This window comes from Saccostrea cucullata, unplaced genomic scaffold (assembly GCF_032062105.1).
Source record: "Saccostrea cucullata isolate Sc308-1 unplaced genomic scaffold, CSIRO_AGI_Scuc_v1 ctg149, whole genome shotgun sequence".
NCBI lineage: Eukaryota > Metazoa > Mollusca > Bivalvia > Ostreida > Ostreidae > Saccostrea > Saccostrea cuccullata.
Window position 1 is genome coordinate 182,780 of NW_026933711.1, and position 13,658 is coordinate 196,437.

General features: G+C 38.1%; 1 protein-coding gene across 5 annotated transcripts in view; it reads left to right on the top strand.

Moving 5' to 3' along the window:
- Positions 1–12,023, top strand: part of LOC134239030 (formin-J-like) — a 93,570-nt gene extending 81,547 nt beyond the window's left edge. For 4 of the 5 annotated variants that reach the window (XM_062721169.1, XM_062721168.1, XM_062721166.1 and 1 more), the window contains exons 11-22: positions 1,247–1,334; positions 2,601–3,362; positions 4,910–5,074; positions 5,258–5,343; positions 5,455–5,555; positions 5,740–5,810; positions 6,258–6,368; positions 6,555–6,625; positions 6,756–6,876; positions 6,962–7,126; positions 7,216–7,300; positions 7,405–12,023. In XM_062721169.1, coding sequence (XP_062577153.1) covers positions 1,247–1,334; positions 2,601–3,362; positions 4,910–5,074; positions 5,258–5,343; positions 5,455–5,555; positions 5,740–5,810; positions 6,258–6,368; positions 6,555–6,625; positions 6,756–6,876; positions 6,962–7,126; positions 7,216–7,300; positions 7,405–11,399 — 5,821 coding nt within the window. In that variant the 3' untranslated portion in view covers positions 11,400–12,023. Of the gene's footprint in view, positions 1–1,189; positions 1,335–2,600; positions 3,363–4,909; positions 5,075–5,257; positions 5,344–5,454; positions 5,556–5,739; positions 5,811–6,257; positions 6,369–6,554; positions 6,626–6,755; positions 6,877–6,961; positions 7,127–7,215; positions 7,301–7,404 lie in introns of all 5 variants that reach the window. The other variant, XM_062721171.1, reaches the window with a different exon arrangement.
- Positions 12,024–13,658: the final 1,635 nt, after the last annotated feature.

Genomic DNA, 13,658 nt, shown 5'->3' on the forward strand with positions numbered 1-13,658 from the left:
CAAGGCCAAGATTATGCAGCGCATAGAATGTTCATATAGGTAGCAGAATGTTTAGTGCGCGTACAGAATATTTGGCTGCTTTTTGTCAGAAATTTGCAAACGATTAATCATAAGTCATCAGAAAGGGGTCTGATGCATCTATGATGTACATGTATATTTAAATTTAAGCATATTAAAATTATTATGAATTTCGCAACAGAAACGTTTATTTTTGCAAAAACAGTCTTTTTATGATTTACATGGGTAAAGTCGTCTTGGGACTTACAGTTGATTGGAGGGGAACTAATATAAGCAAACCGTTTGACTATAAAACTTTTGCTGATTTTTGTTATGTGTTAGACGATATTTTTCCCTCTGATATTTGAGAAGATTATCTGTCGAGGATATAAGAACAACTGTAGCGTATTATCCAGGCCAGAAGAAGATCGCGCAAAACCCCGTGTTATCTCGTAATCTTCACGAGAATAAAACAGGGTGTCAGGCGTTCACGTTACATCAACTTTTCATAATACACCCAGAATTATACATATTGTACAGATTTCTTTCCTTCTGTTCACTCAGGTTATTTCCTGTGATCAGTCAAACAAAGGAAGATATAAATGTGGGTAATGGGCTAAGCTAGTTCATCTATGTAAAAAGACTACTTGTAATTTAAAAATGGGTTTTAAAATTCAACCTGTCAGCAATTTTGCACTTAAATTAATTTCCTTCCAAACTGAAACTTTAGAAAATACCTGCAGCCAAAACTGATTACTTCAGACACCAGTAATGTTGCTTTATTGGCAAACACATGTAAAGAATTCAGTTCGACAACTATGATAGATAACATTTTTAAAACGACATTTTATTCTATTGTTGTTTGTTCCATGCACAATTAATCCTTCGATATCCGTGGATACTAGTATACCTGTCTGCTATCAAGATTAATGGTTCTTAATTCATAAACTCCCAATCAAGTTAACGAAAATTCGCTGGGAAAATCTGTACAAGGAAAAGAAGGGACACCCACTTATGAAATGACAGATTGATAATTATTGTGAGTTTTTTTTCCGATGCTTGCGATTATGACTGTTTCTGCGTGGTACACCTGACAGTAAGATCTGCCGCCCTATAAAAATGTTATTACTTTATTCCATTAGTTGTTATCCAGTTATTTGTGTTTGGTAACATCTTGTGTTTCCTTGTGTAGGCGGAAAGAAGAGCAAAAAGAAAGCGTGCTCACACAGCTAGATGTGTTCGATCAGCATCGCGAGGAGGACGAGGAGGCGATGCCCGGGGCCAAGGGCGTGGATCTAAACAGCCCTCTAGATGTCTTCCACGCTATATATAATCAGGTGGGAGTCCACAAACAATAAACAAACAAAACAACAGAGAAAAAAGACATTAATATGTTATCACAATAAACTAGTTTGTGGATTAGAAATTCAAAAATCAGAAATATATATTATTCGCTCATGGAAAAGGGGTTTTTAATGCTTATATGTTATATTATTGATAATGCATTGAAGGTATCTTTTCATACAAGGAATAAGATCTTGTACAGCTGTTGTGATGATGACTTGCAAAGAATGGTTTCTACATTACATTGTCATGTTTGTATATGTATTATCCATCTGTCTAGCACCTTCTTCACAGAATCATTGGGGAGTCGCCTTAGTGTCACGAAAAATTAGCATGCTTAGTGACCGAGAAGCAAATAGCAATATAAGCTAGACATTTAATTACAAACAGATTAGCAAGACTAATTTTTACAATATGCTTTTATTCTGACACGAACCCATCGCGTTACGCCATATTGTTTGCATTCTGTTGTCTTAACACTGTTCGAAGTTTGCCATTGGTTGTCTAGTTTAACTTCCATTGGCGCGATCTGTGTGAATGTTGGCCAGTTCCCCGCTGACAAATATTTGAGAAAGAAAACGACTTATAACAGCTCTGTTCAAACAATTTGGGCTGTTCATCTTGACATTTCTCTTGATCTCTTTGTTTAAATCCTGGAGTACATGTAATTTCTTTTCCGGGAACATCTACCAAATGCTTGATTTCTTTAAAATTTCTGATAGCAGTGAACTCAGCTATCGGAGATACAGACGTAACCTGGATGAAACATAATGTAAACAAAACATCAAAGGGACACCTGTCTGAGAGAGGGGAAAAACAAAAACAAGTAGACGATGTCGAGTCATGCAGTGTGCTGGCCACATTGTCACAGAAAAACGCACAACCATATTTATTGCAATCGTACGAACAGCAATCTTTAGACCAATAGGTTAATGTAGATTGAGCGGATTTACACACTCCTTTTGACAAAATACTTCGTGGTTAATCCACTTTGGAATATAAACTAGCCCGGATTTTCATTAATATGTGATTGACCGATGGACAGTTACTAATCTGTGATTATGGTTAGTGTATATAGACCACCATAAGAGTGTTGTTTTTAGTTAATAAGAATTATTATGTGACTGATATGTCAACTACACGGAACACCAGGATGGTAATGTTGGAGTTAATATTTATATATTATCTAAGTTTAATTAATTTTTAGTCTTAAATTATATATGTTTTAATTTTTAATTATATATTAAATTCTGTTTTAGATCGGTGATTCTCCACAAGAGCTTAGCTTCCTGACGACGCTTCAGCATATGCTGAAAATTGATCCATCTGATTCTAACAGTGAATTAATATGGCAAACTCTCGAAAAACTTGTGTGTAAAGCCACCTTAATAGAATCCAAAGAGGATGCGCAGAAACTAATGATGACTTCTCATCGAAAGCGGGAAAAATCCGTCGATGGACCTTGTACATGCTCTTGTCACAATGGAGAAAGAGCACGAGTGATGTCGCCACGGCGGTCCAATAATGTATCTCTAACAGATCTTACCTCAACAGAAAGTGTTTCAACCAAAGACGCACCTCCCCCTCCGCCACCCCCCGCCCCAATGCCACCACCGCCGCCGCCAGGAATGGCGCCCCCACCACCACCTCCCCCACCCATGGCTCCTGGTATACCTCCACCCCCTCCTCCGCCGGGAGGTCCCGCTGGGATCCCTCCGCCCCCTCCTTTGGGAGGGGCACGATTTCCTAGTGCTACGCCTCAGGTAAAACTACCTCAGCAAAATGTACCCAAACCTAAAACCAAAATGAGGACTTTGCAATGGAGCAAAATTCCGGCCAGTAAAGTTATGTCTGGAAAACCCAACATCTGGCAATCAGTTGGGAAGCGATTTAATGGATATGTGAAAGAAATGGACTTCAATAAGATGGAGGATCTATTCAGTATCAGTGCTCCTCCCGACAACTCGGAAAAAGTCGTCGGTGGAAATCTCTCGGAGAGACGGAAGCGGGAACTGACGGAGGTAAGGGAATTTAATATTATAGGGTGTCGTTTTACTTTGAAATTCCAATTGTATCAGTAAGTTTGGTATAATTAACCTTGTAGTCAAATGACAAGATCTCTGCAGGGATTTCGTGTGTCATGATCGAGTGTCGTGCATTGTAAACAAGGTTATAGGGACAATTGCAATGGTTAGCTTGACAGATTTGACAATTAGTCACCTGCACAAATTGCTACAAAAAATTACTTGTGATAAAGCCCTGATGCTATCTAAGACAATAGCATTCCTAAAAAACAATACAACACATGTAGCCCTCTAATCAAAGACTTTATCACTGTGTTATCATCATATCAAACTGGATCAACTTAGCACGGATCCATGGCATTGTTCTGGGTATTTAGCCCGACTCAAGGGGAGGTCTCTTTACAGTAAGGTCACCCTTGGAAACAGGATTTGTCCCTCACCCTCTGACGAAGGAAGCTGGCCTGACTGGGAAATATGTGTACCGACTGACACACACTTTTTGTCTATTATACGTTTATGAATATATGACCGAGTTGTTGAATTGGGACACGTTTTTTATTTATTGTTTCTGCCATTAGCCCCCAATGACGACTCGCTTGTCTTATTCTTAATCACCTTTGTTATAAGATACAGTCCCAATATTTTGGTTCAAGTTTTAGGATATGTTTTTAGAAGTGTAGTTGAGTCGAGAATCGCAAATAAGCGGTCAGCGACGCTAATTGCTCTCTTACTCTGTTTGTCTTTATTGGTTAATGAATTCATAAATCATGGGTATGGAAAAACCGCCACTATTTGTAGAAACTCGTGTTTTACTTTATTTGCAATAGGTAAAAACTGTTGGATACTGCAAACAAATTAAATGCCCGAATTTTGAAATATAACACTTCACAGAAATCCTTGTAGTTTTTTTTTCTATCATTATAATTCCATTATCTTTTTAAAATTATAATGCTTGTCAATGTGAAAAAAATATTTACTGTATTTAGATCTAAAACTTGTTTTCATGCTGAAGTTAGTCTCATTGTTTGGTCAACACGCACGTAACAACTCCTCCCCAATAGGTAATGGTCAAGAAAATATCAACACACCTGTGTTCGAATGTGTGTATTACATATATGTAAATAAACAACAAAATCAGCATAGCCATAACTTTATTTACGTGAACTTAATAACACCTCTTACTTTTTCACAAATTTACATGTACTTGGTAATCAGGTTACAAATATATAACAGCTCTTAATGAACTCAGCAAAAATCTGAAGTTGTTTAACGATCCTTTATGTGGTTAAGTAGTGTAAAAATATTATGACAGAGATTTCAGACCTGATTTGTTAATTTTATACCTGATTTGGGAATAGTTTCATTCCTTTGTCAGAATTAACGCTGGCATCATAGGGTATGTCTGAAGACCAAAACCTTTCCTAATATTTCGCCCTTAAATGAACCCAAGAAAGAAACTCATTTATGTATATAAAAAAATCAAACTACATGTATATGCAGAAGAATAAAAGCTTATTTACTATACAACACGCCATTCTTTGTAGATAAACTTACTGGAGGGAAAGAGAAGTCTGAATATCAATATCTCCTTAAAACAGTTCCGAATGTCAAACGAAGAAATTATAGAACTTCTCCGAGAAGGTCCGAGTGAAAAAATTGGTGCCGAGAAACTCAGGGGACTTTTGAAAATAATGCCGTACGCAGACGAGGTAAAACTAATTGTTTTATATAATAAAGAGAAGAAATATTCATAAGCCGGTATTTTCGCATTAATTATGTTAATTTCTGTACTTAGTGGAAATGAAAAAAAAGATTTATGATGATTTATAAAAGAAAAATGTACAAATTGATTATATTTGTTTTGAAAAATTATTTCATTTTTGTTTTTATAGATTGAATTACTTCGAAGTTATGAAGGTGACCGAGACAAGCTCGGAAGTGCCGAAAAATTCCTATTGTGCCTTATGGATCTTCCCCAGTAAGTGATTTATGTTCAATTGATCTATTTTTGCTATTTCTTTTTGTAAAATCGTAAAATAAATAGGGAAATGTATTTGTTCCCCTATTAACTTTTTTATGAAATAATTAGTTATAGGATACGTATCGAAGGTATGCTGATTAGAGAAGAGTTTACCAACGATATGGAATGGATCCGCCCCGCAATAGAAGCTGTTATCCTTGCCGCCAAAGGTTCATATTTTGAAATACAAATGTACTACTTTCTTGAATAAAAATGAATCGAAAGGAAATTGATAGCATTCTGCATCATGGGCGCTTAGCCTAATGCATGCATTCATCTTGGATAGAATTATCATGTTTCACCCTGCTTAACCACTTATAAAACGTGTCCTTTTATTTTTTCTCTTTTATTTAGATATTAAAGGAAATACCAAACTACATGAAGTGCTTTATCTAGTTTTGTTGGCAGGGAATTATTTAAACGCGGTAAGCAGTTACACTAACACTCCAAACAGCCATCTCACGGTCAATTCGTCGTCCTAAAAAGTTAAGCCCCCCTCTACTAAATGTTTTCCTTTCTCCTTTTCGAAGTTAATCCTATTTCAATAAAATCAGAGTTTTGTGATTATTGTATATGGATGTTGGGAAAAAAATCACCCGGTGTTCTTGAACAAAAGGTGTGCATTTCCAAACTTGTTATTTGTAAATTCCTTTTGACAATATATTTTTTTAACATTAGGCTTGGGGACAATCTCAAATGAAAATTGACTGAAGGACATAGATTTTACATCAACAAGCCTTTAAAACTGTGCTTTGGATTTCGAATTATCAATAATAAACATGTGCCTTCAAAATGTGTTTTTGTCATTGAAAAAAATATTTTTACAATTATGACTGAACGCTTTTAAAAATGTATAATTTGAATTTCTCTAGGCAAACTCCAGCATTGGCGATGCCGCTGGGTTTAAACTTTCATCCCTCATCAAACTTACAGACACACGGGCCAATAAACCAAGGATGAATCTCATGCATTACGTTGTCATGGTAATTTCATATGTCTATGTTTTTCTCGAATCTTAATTTATTTCCTAAAAAAAAAAAATTCAATTTGAGAACTATAAAAATACTTTTATAGAAAAAATAATAAGAAAAAAGCGGCAAATCTAAATACTTGAGAAAGCAAAACGATTCTACATTGTAAAAACAAAAATCTATTTTTTAAATTTTTAGCAAGCAGAAGAAAAGAATCCTAACTGCTTAAACTTCACGGAAGAGATGAAATACCTGAAGGACGCTTCTGTGTAAGTGTGCTGATAAAATCAAATCAATCAAATCATGACAGATAATTAGAGATATAAATAATGTATTGCAATTGTTTGGAAAAGTATGTTTAAAAAATAATTATGATGATGTTTGTATTTATCTTTGTAGAGCTTCCGTGGAAAATTTGACTACTGACATTAACAATCTTGCCAACAAACTGAAGAATCTGTCAGATCAAATGGGAAACGTCAATCAAGAATTCCGGGACCAAATCTCCGACTTCTTACAGGTAATAAATCCCTCATCCAGATTTCTGCAGCAGGGCGTCTGAATTCCTTGGATATTTTAATATTTCTCTCTTTTCGTTGGAACAGGAGGCAAAATCAGAAATTGACGACCTGCAGGAAGACTTGAAAGATATTGAGAGTCTCCGACATGAACTGGCCGATTTCTTCTGTGAGGATATCAAAACATTCAAACTGGAGGAGGCCTTCCGAACGATGCAAACATTCTGTGAGCGATTCAAGAAGGCCATAGAGGTATGGCACAGACTTATTTGTTTTTTTGTAATTTAGTACGCTTGGTTTATATCACAGTGATCTATATTTTTCTCATTTTTATGATTCAGGAAAATAAACAGAGGAAGAAACACGAAGAAAAGTCAGCTTTGCGCGAGAAACAAAAACAAGAGGAACGAAATAAGAAGAATGCAGGTAATTGTTGTTAACTAAAATTTATCACTTAATCCTTATATTGAAATGAATACTTCTTACCAAGCAATAAACTGACTTATTTTTCTTATCATATTTGTTTTCAGCTGAAGTGCGAGCCAATCCTGATCAAACTCCAGCCAATGCCAATAATGACGATGGATCTATTGTGGACATGTTACTCGCTGACGTTCGTAGTGGATTCGCGAATCGGAAGTTTGGGGACAGTAACTTTTCAGTAACAAAAGTTAAAAAAGTAAACCTTGATGGGAATGACAATGTCACGGACACAAAGGCCGGCTTTGTCCGAGGAGGATACGGAAGACGGAGCATGCGCAGTAAAAAGAGACAGGAAGAAGATGACTTTGCTGATTCAGAAAGTACATGTAGCAGTCTTGAAGATGCGACAGACTTCAGAAAGTCTGAGGGTGCAAATAAAAATGAGTCATTGATGAACATTCTTACACAGCCCGAGGACAATTCTGACCAGCCTAAGTTTGAGCGCTACGGATCACTCCGTCGGAGACGCCAGGAAAGAAAAGAAAACCGAAATCTACTGGAAGTGTTTGAGAGAGAACGTGCACCTTCTCCTAATGTGGATACTTCTAAACAATCTGATGAAATCAAACGCTCTACTACACCTGTAGTTGAAAAATCAGTCTTAAATGAATTTGACACAAGTGATGTGCCATTCAGGCGAACAAAGAGCATGTATGACAAAACTACTCGAAGTTCCGCGAAAGCTTCCAATGAGTCTAAGGACACTGAAAGTGTTGTAGATAGAATCAAAAGAAAACTGGGCAGAAAAGATTCAGCATCGCCCACTCCTGAAGCACAACCAAGCATCACACCAACCAAACCAAAAGAGGAGGCGTCAGAAGAACAACGAACCAGGTGGAGAACTGGGATCACACCAACAGAGGTAAACAGAAATTTACCGATCATCGACGAAAAATCGCGACTAGAAACGCCAACAAGAGAACTGGAAAAAGCAGCTCAGCAGGATGTGCAGGGAGAATCTGAAAACGCAGTGGAACGAACCCGAACTCAAATGGCTCGGCGTCTTAGCAAAAGAAATACTTTAGATCCCTCAGAAATCAAGCATTTACTTGAAATCGCCAACAACAACGCTAATCTAAATGCTGGCAAAGCATCTGATGATAGCCAAAAGGTGTCTGTTTCTGTGAAAACACAGTTAAATCGGCGCTGGATGAGTGACTTGGACAGAAAAGACATAGATCAGGTCCTCAAAGCTATAGAGGACTCTGAATCAAAGAAAGAAGCGACAGAAAGCGAAATGTCCGCTTCTCAAACCTCTGTTCAAGCCCAAGTGACCCCTGTTTCAAAATCGGAAGATTCAAATGCAGGCGGAGAAAGTGAGGCATTGAAAGCAAAACGTAAAATACGAAAACAGCGATCCAATTTATCCCTCGATGATGTCAAACAGGCATTACATTCAAATAAAACTGAAGTGAATAATTTGAAAAACTCACAAAGTTCGGGAGAATCTCCGCAAATAGAAAATATAAAACCAGGTTCTCCGCCGCCCCCTGAAGTGCCTCCCCGTCGATCAAAGCAAAATAACGAAGCTTTAAGTGAAAACAAAGTAGAAACTGAAAAGAAATCTAAAAAAGATTCATCAAATTTAAGCAAAGCAGCTAAAATGGCGGCAAATCGAAAATTTCGAAATAAACGGTTTGGTGATAAAGATCGATCCGCCTCGGACGGACGTTGGAAAAGTGATGTACAAAAAGACACCGTTGATGAAGCTCTGAAAGAACATGGCATGAGCAGGTCAAAATCGTACGATGAATCTGTCGCCCGCAAGGCAGTGAGTGAAAAAGAAGGCTTTTCACTTGTTAATCTGCAGATTGTGAACGGTGAAAAGATAAAATTCCGACGAAGTGCTGGGCGACTTGATTCTGAAAGTAAAAGAGGAGCCAAATATTTCCCTAGCAGTGACAGTGATACTGATAACGTTCCTGATGGTACGTCCTCCCCGAGGAGACCATCCAGCTCCAAAAGTGACAGTCCCAAGAGTTCTAGTCGTTTATCAATCAAATCTACGAGTACATCGACTGAAACCCTCAGATGTGACACCCCCTATAGCGAGGCGGACGCTTCCTCCCCGGAACAAAAACGTAGGAGCTCTGCTGCACAAGACTCTGTAGAGAACCCCATAACAGATACACCAACATCACAATCGGACAAACTGAACATTCAAGTACAACCTGCAGACGAATTTGACGTTTCACCGATGGCAATCATGTCGAAATGGAAACAAAGACGTTCTACACAACGCAAAAGTGCCTATGACAATCTGTCTGACCAAGAAAATCCTATTTCACCTCGATTTACAAAAACAAACGATTCGTTCACTTTTGAGACTCATTCTCTAGGAAGTCCTCGCTCTCATCATGGATTACCTATAAATCACAAGTCAGAGAGCAGCAGTGATTCTACATCGGTGAGGAACGATATCGGATCTCGGTGTAGTTACGCCAGCAGTAGTGACAGTGCTCGTGATGAAGGATTTGAAACTATGTCAGGAACTGTGTCTCAGCGGACCTCATTGAGTAGTACACTTGAATCGGAATTAACCCCGACATTCCCGCGAAAATTGTTCAATCTTAAGGCTGCAAAGAGTGTTTCTCATGAGGATGTGAACGTACCCCCAAAACAGATCATAGACGAAACTGTACAAAAGCAGTCAGAGCTTGATGCCCGTAAACAGAGAACGGAGTCGTGGACAGAAGCTGTGGTTGCTTCCACAACAAACCAAAACAAGGAGTCCAACCTTGACTCATCTGTTGAATATTCAGCTTTATCACCAGACAGCGGCCACGGCACGTCAAAGGAAGACGTCTGGAGCGAGAATATTGACCTCGAAAATACAGTGAAAAACAAATCTCAAAGCTCTGATTCGTCAATAAAAATGGCTCCTTTGGCTACCCCTGAGAATGTGGAGAGATTGTCCCATAAGACAAAGGAACTTCCGAGTTATATGCGTAATACTGCAAGCAGTACAACTAGAGGACGTCCGGGTTCTGCTGGATCAGACTCGAACCGAACCAAAACTGCGAGAAAAAGCACAACAAATCTCAACAAATCTCGCACAAGTGAATCAAACACGAGTATTGCATCTTCTGTTGGCATTTCCGAAAGTGGAACTCATGCAAAGACCAGTCCAAAGAGAAAAGTTTCCTCTAATGTCAGTCAACCAAATTCACGTTCAACGACGCCTCATCCTTTATCTCGGCCTACGACGCCAGCTCACGGGTCTTCAAGGCCGACAACTCCAGCTCATCATAATATTTCTCACACCTCCCCATCCAAAACTGCTGCAAGCGTGACGGCACGTCTCACTGCTTCTTCTTCGCCCAGCAAAGGATTTTCCAGAACCCAGTCATTGCGTCTACCAAAATCGTCGAGACCGTCTTTGGGAACATCTCCCGTAGATTCGGCGAAACCTTCTTCGACTACTACTTCTAAAGCACCTAGGCGGTCATTTATGTCTCCAACTGCTTCGTCTCAAGCTCGAAAAGAAACCAGTGATACACCCCCACCAGTTCCACCTCCGAGAACTGCTTCATCCGCTAACAAACCAGCAATAAAACCCGCCTCAGTCGTAACTTCAGTAAAACACAATGAAAATTCAAAGCCCAAATCTACGAAAACAACACCAGCTCCAAAGCCTACAACTACGCCGTCTTCTGTAGCGGACAGAGCTAAGTCAGCTAACGTAACGAAATCTTCCACGGCGTCACCTCTAACTAGACACGGGAGTCTTCGACTTCCACAGCGTTCCGCGAATAAACTGGTATATCATGAGGATCCAATTCCCGAGAAGGAAACTTTAAAAGCGGAAAGTAAAACAAAATCATTTATGAGTAGAATCGGTGGAAGCAAGGTCAAACCAGAATCGTCTGTAAAGTCTCCTAAATCCGACTCTCATGGCGGACTCGCCACAGTGGCAGAACAGAGTGGTGAAGAGTCCATAACCACAAATAGCAAGGGCTCCATCATTAAACGCATCGTCAATAAGACATCTCCCAAAAAGACGACCGAGAAAACGGCTGTTAAAAAGACAGCAAAAAAATGAACACAAACTGGATATGACTGAAAAAAATCTGTGATAGGTTGACTATCGACCGTTTAGTGCCAAACTAATCGTGAACATCCCCCAAGTTCACAGCGAGTCGCTGACCAGATCGCATGCGTAGTGTCGTATTTCCGGTGTGCAAGTGAGACCGGATGAAGAAAGTTATGATAGTGCTAAAAACGATATAAACACATATAAGACGTATAATTTGTTGATATTATTTAAATAGTGGCTAAAGCACCATATTGTATAACTAGAAATAACTTGACACGGGGAAATCTGTATTCCCCATATGTAGGATTATTTAAGAAAGAAAAGTTGACTATTCAGTACAGAAGGAATGTTGAGGAATAATGTGCATTTACCATGATATTTATTTCCATTTCCGAGGTTCAACTTCACAGACAAGAATTACGTACAATGTGCTTCCATAGCCACATAGGTTGCTCATCTCCATTGACAATCCACTTCAGTGATGTCGTTTCATATGTTTCGTCATATACTATTGGATATTTTGTTATACGTGTAAGCTTATATTAACTGTACTACAGATATACATCGATCATTAATTGTTGCCTTTTTGTTACATAATGTTATTATCAATAAAAACTTGTACAAAATTAATTATGAGATTTCATTTGCTCTTTGGAAAAAAAAATCCAATTCCGAGTTCAGGGACACTTACATTTTCTTTGACTTAGGGACCAAATTAAAGTGAAGGCAAACAGTTTATTATTAGTTCGAACGATAAACAAGAAGCATTTTATCGAAAAACACAGACATTGGAAATGTTAGACCTTTTAAAGAATAGATTTATATAGAAAACAATTTTTAAATTATGATAATTAGTATGTTCTTTAATTTCTTCAGCTACATTTCCCTCTCAAGGTGTTTGCCTCCTTGTTTGTAAGATTACTAACAGTGGCGTAGCATCGTTTTTGAAAGTGGGGGGGGGGGGGCCAGGTAGAGAAATTTTTTTTTTACTTGCATGAAAAAGTTGACAAGCAAAAAAAAAAAAAAAGGAAAAGTTGCCCAAAGTCGAATATCTTATTTCGGGGGGGGGGTTAAACTTTTTCTCAGTGTCAACTACTTCTAGTACCCATTCTAATGCTACATTTTCGGTACATCACTAAAAGTGGGGGGGGGGGGCAACCAGGCTTTCAATTAACATTTCCTATAGTATAAGTGAGGTTGAGAAAAAAAGTGGGGGGCCAGGCCCCCCCTGGCCCCCCGGTTGCTACGCCCCTGACTAAATATTAAAAAGATGCATCAAGTTTTTTTCTCAAGAATTTTAAGTACCCTAGTGGAAGAAAGGGTTTCCTTTGTGTTGCGGGTATCACCATATCAAAGTGTCATGTTGCGAGCGCAACACCTGTTGGAACAAAAATGAATTCTGCCAAAGACCTGCTCTTCCATTATGAAGGCCATAGATAGATATTGTTTGTATATTTACGAGGAAGCGATTTTCTTGTGTCATCGTATTTGATAGGCAGCCAAAATTGGTCCATAGTTGTTTTATTGAAAGATTGTTTGTGTGAGAAGATGACTCAAGCCATTTATAGATATCGGTAATTCACCTTCTATGTTTGTGATTTCCCCGAGTCATCGTTGATTCAATAGTGGGTCATTACATTTTAATTTTCAAAGAAACAGGATGGAATAGATAAATAATTTATGTTTTGCTCAGTGAAACTTCGTAGGTTTTGTAAAATAAAAGACATTTTAGTTTGACAAAAAGCAAACTTAAATATAAAGGGAATTTTAAATGACGTCTCACAGTTATGGTCGAGTTAAAATGTCGGAAATTAAAAAAAAAATATTTCTTATTAAAATATATATATTCTTGGCATATTCAATTTGACGGTTCGTTTGCAGAGAAATTATTTTTTATTTAAAATGAGATGAATATATTGCATTGACGTCGATTCAGCAATTGTGTCTATCAAAGTACTTTTCAGCTGCAAAAATGATATTATACTCTGATCAGAGGTAGTCATCGATGATATAAATTCTTTAATAATATATTTATAAATTTGAGCATCTTCGCTAGCCAAAGGTTTTCAGTCCGTCACATTGTAATGGGAGCGCACTGGACTGAAAGAGATCAATTTTTTTTTTCATAAGAAAAGACCGTGGATTTACCCGAGGAACACGAAAACCAAAGTACCAACCGTTAAAGAGTTATGTCCGAAGTTGTTTTTTTTTAATGGGTCAAATTCCAAGGAAAAAGGGTCAAAAGTAAGGTAAATATCTTGTCAC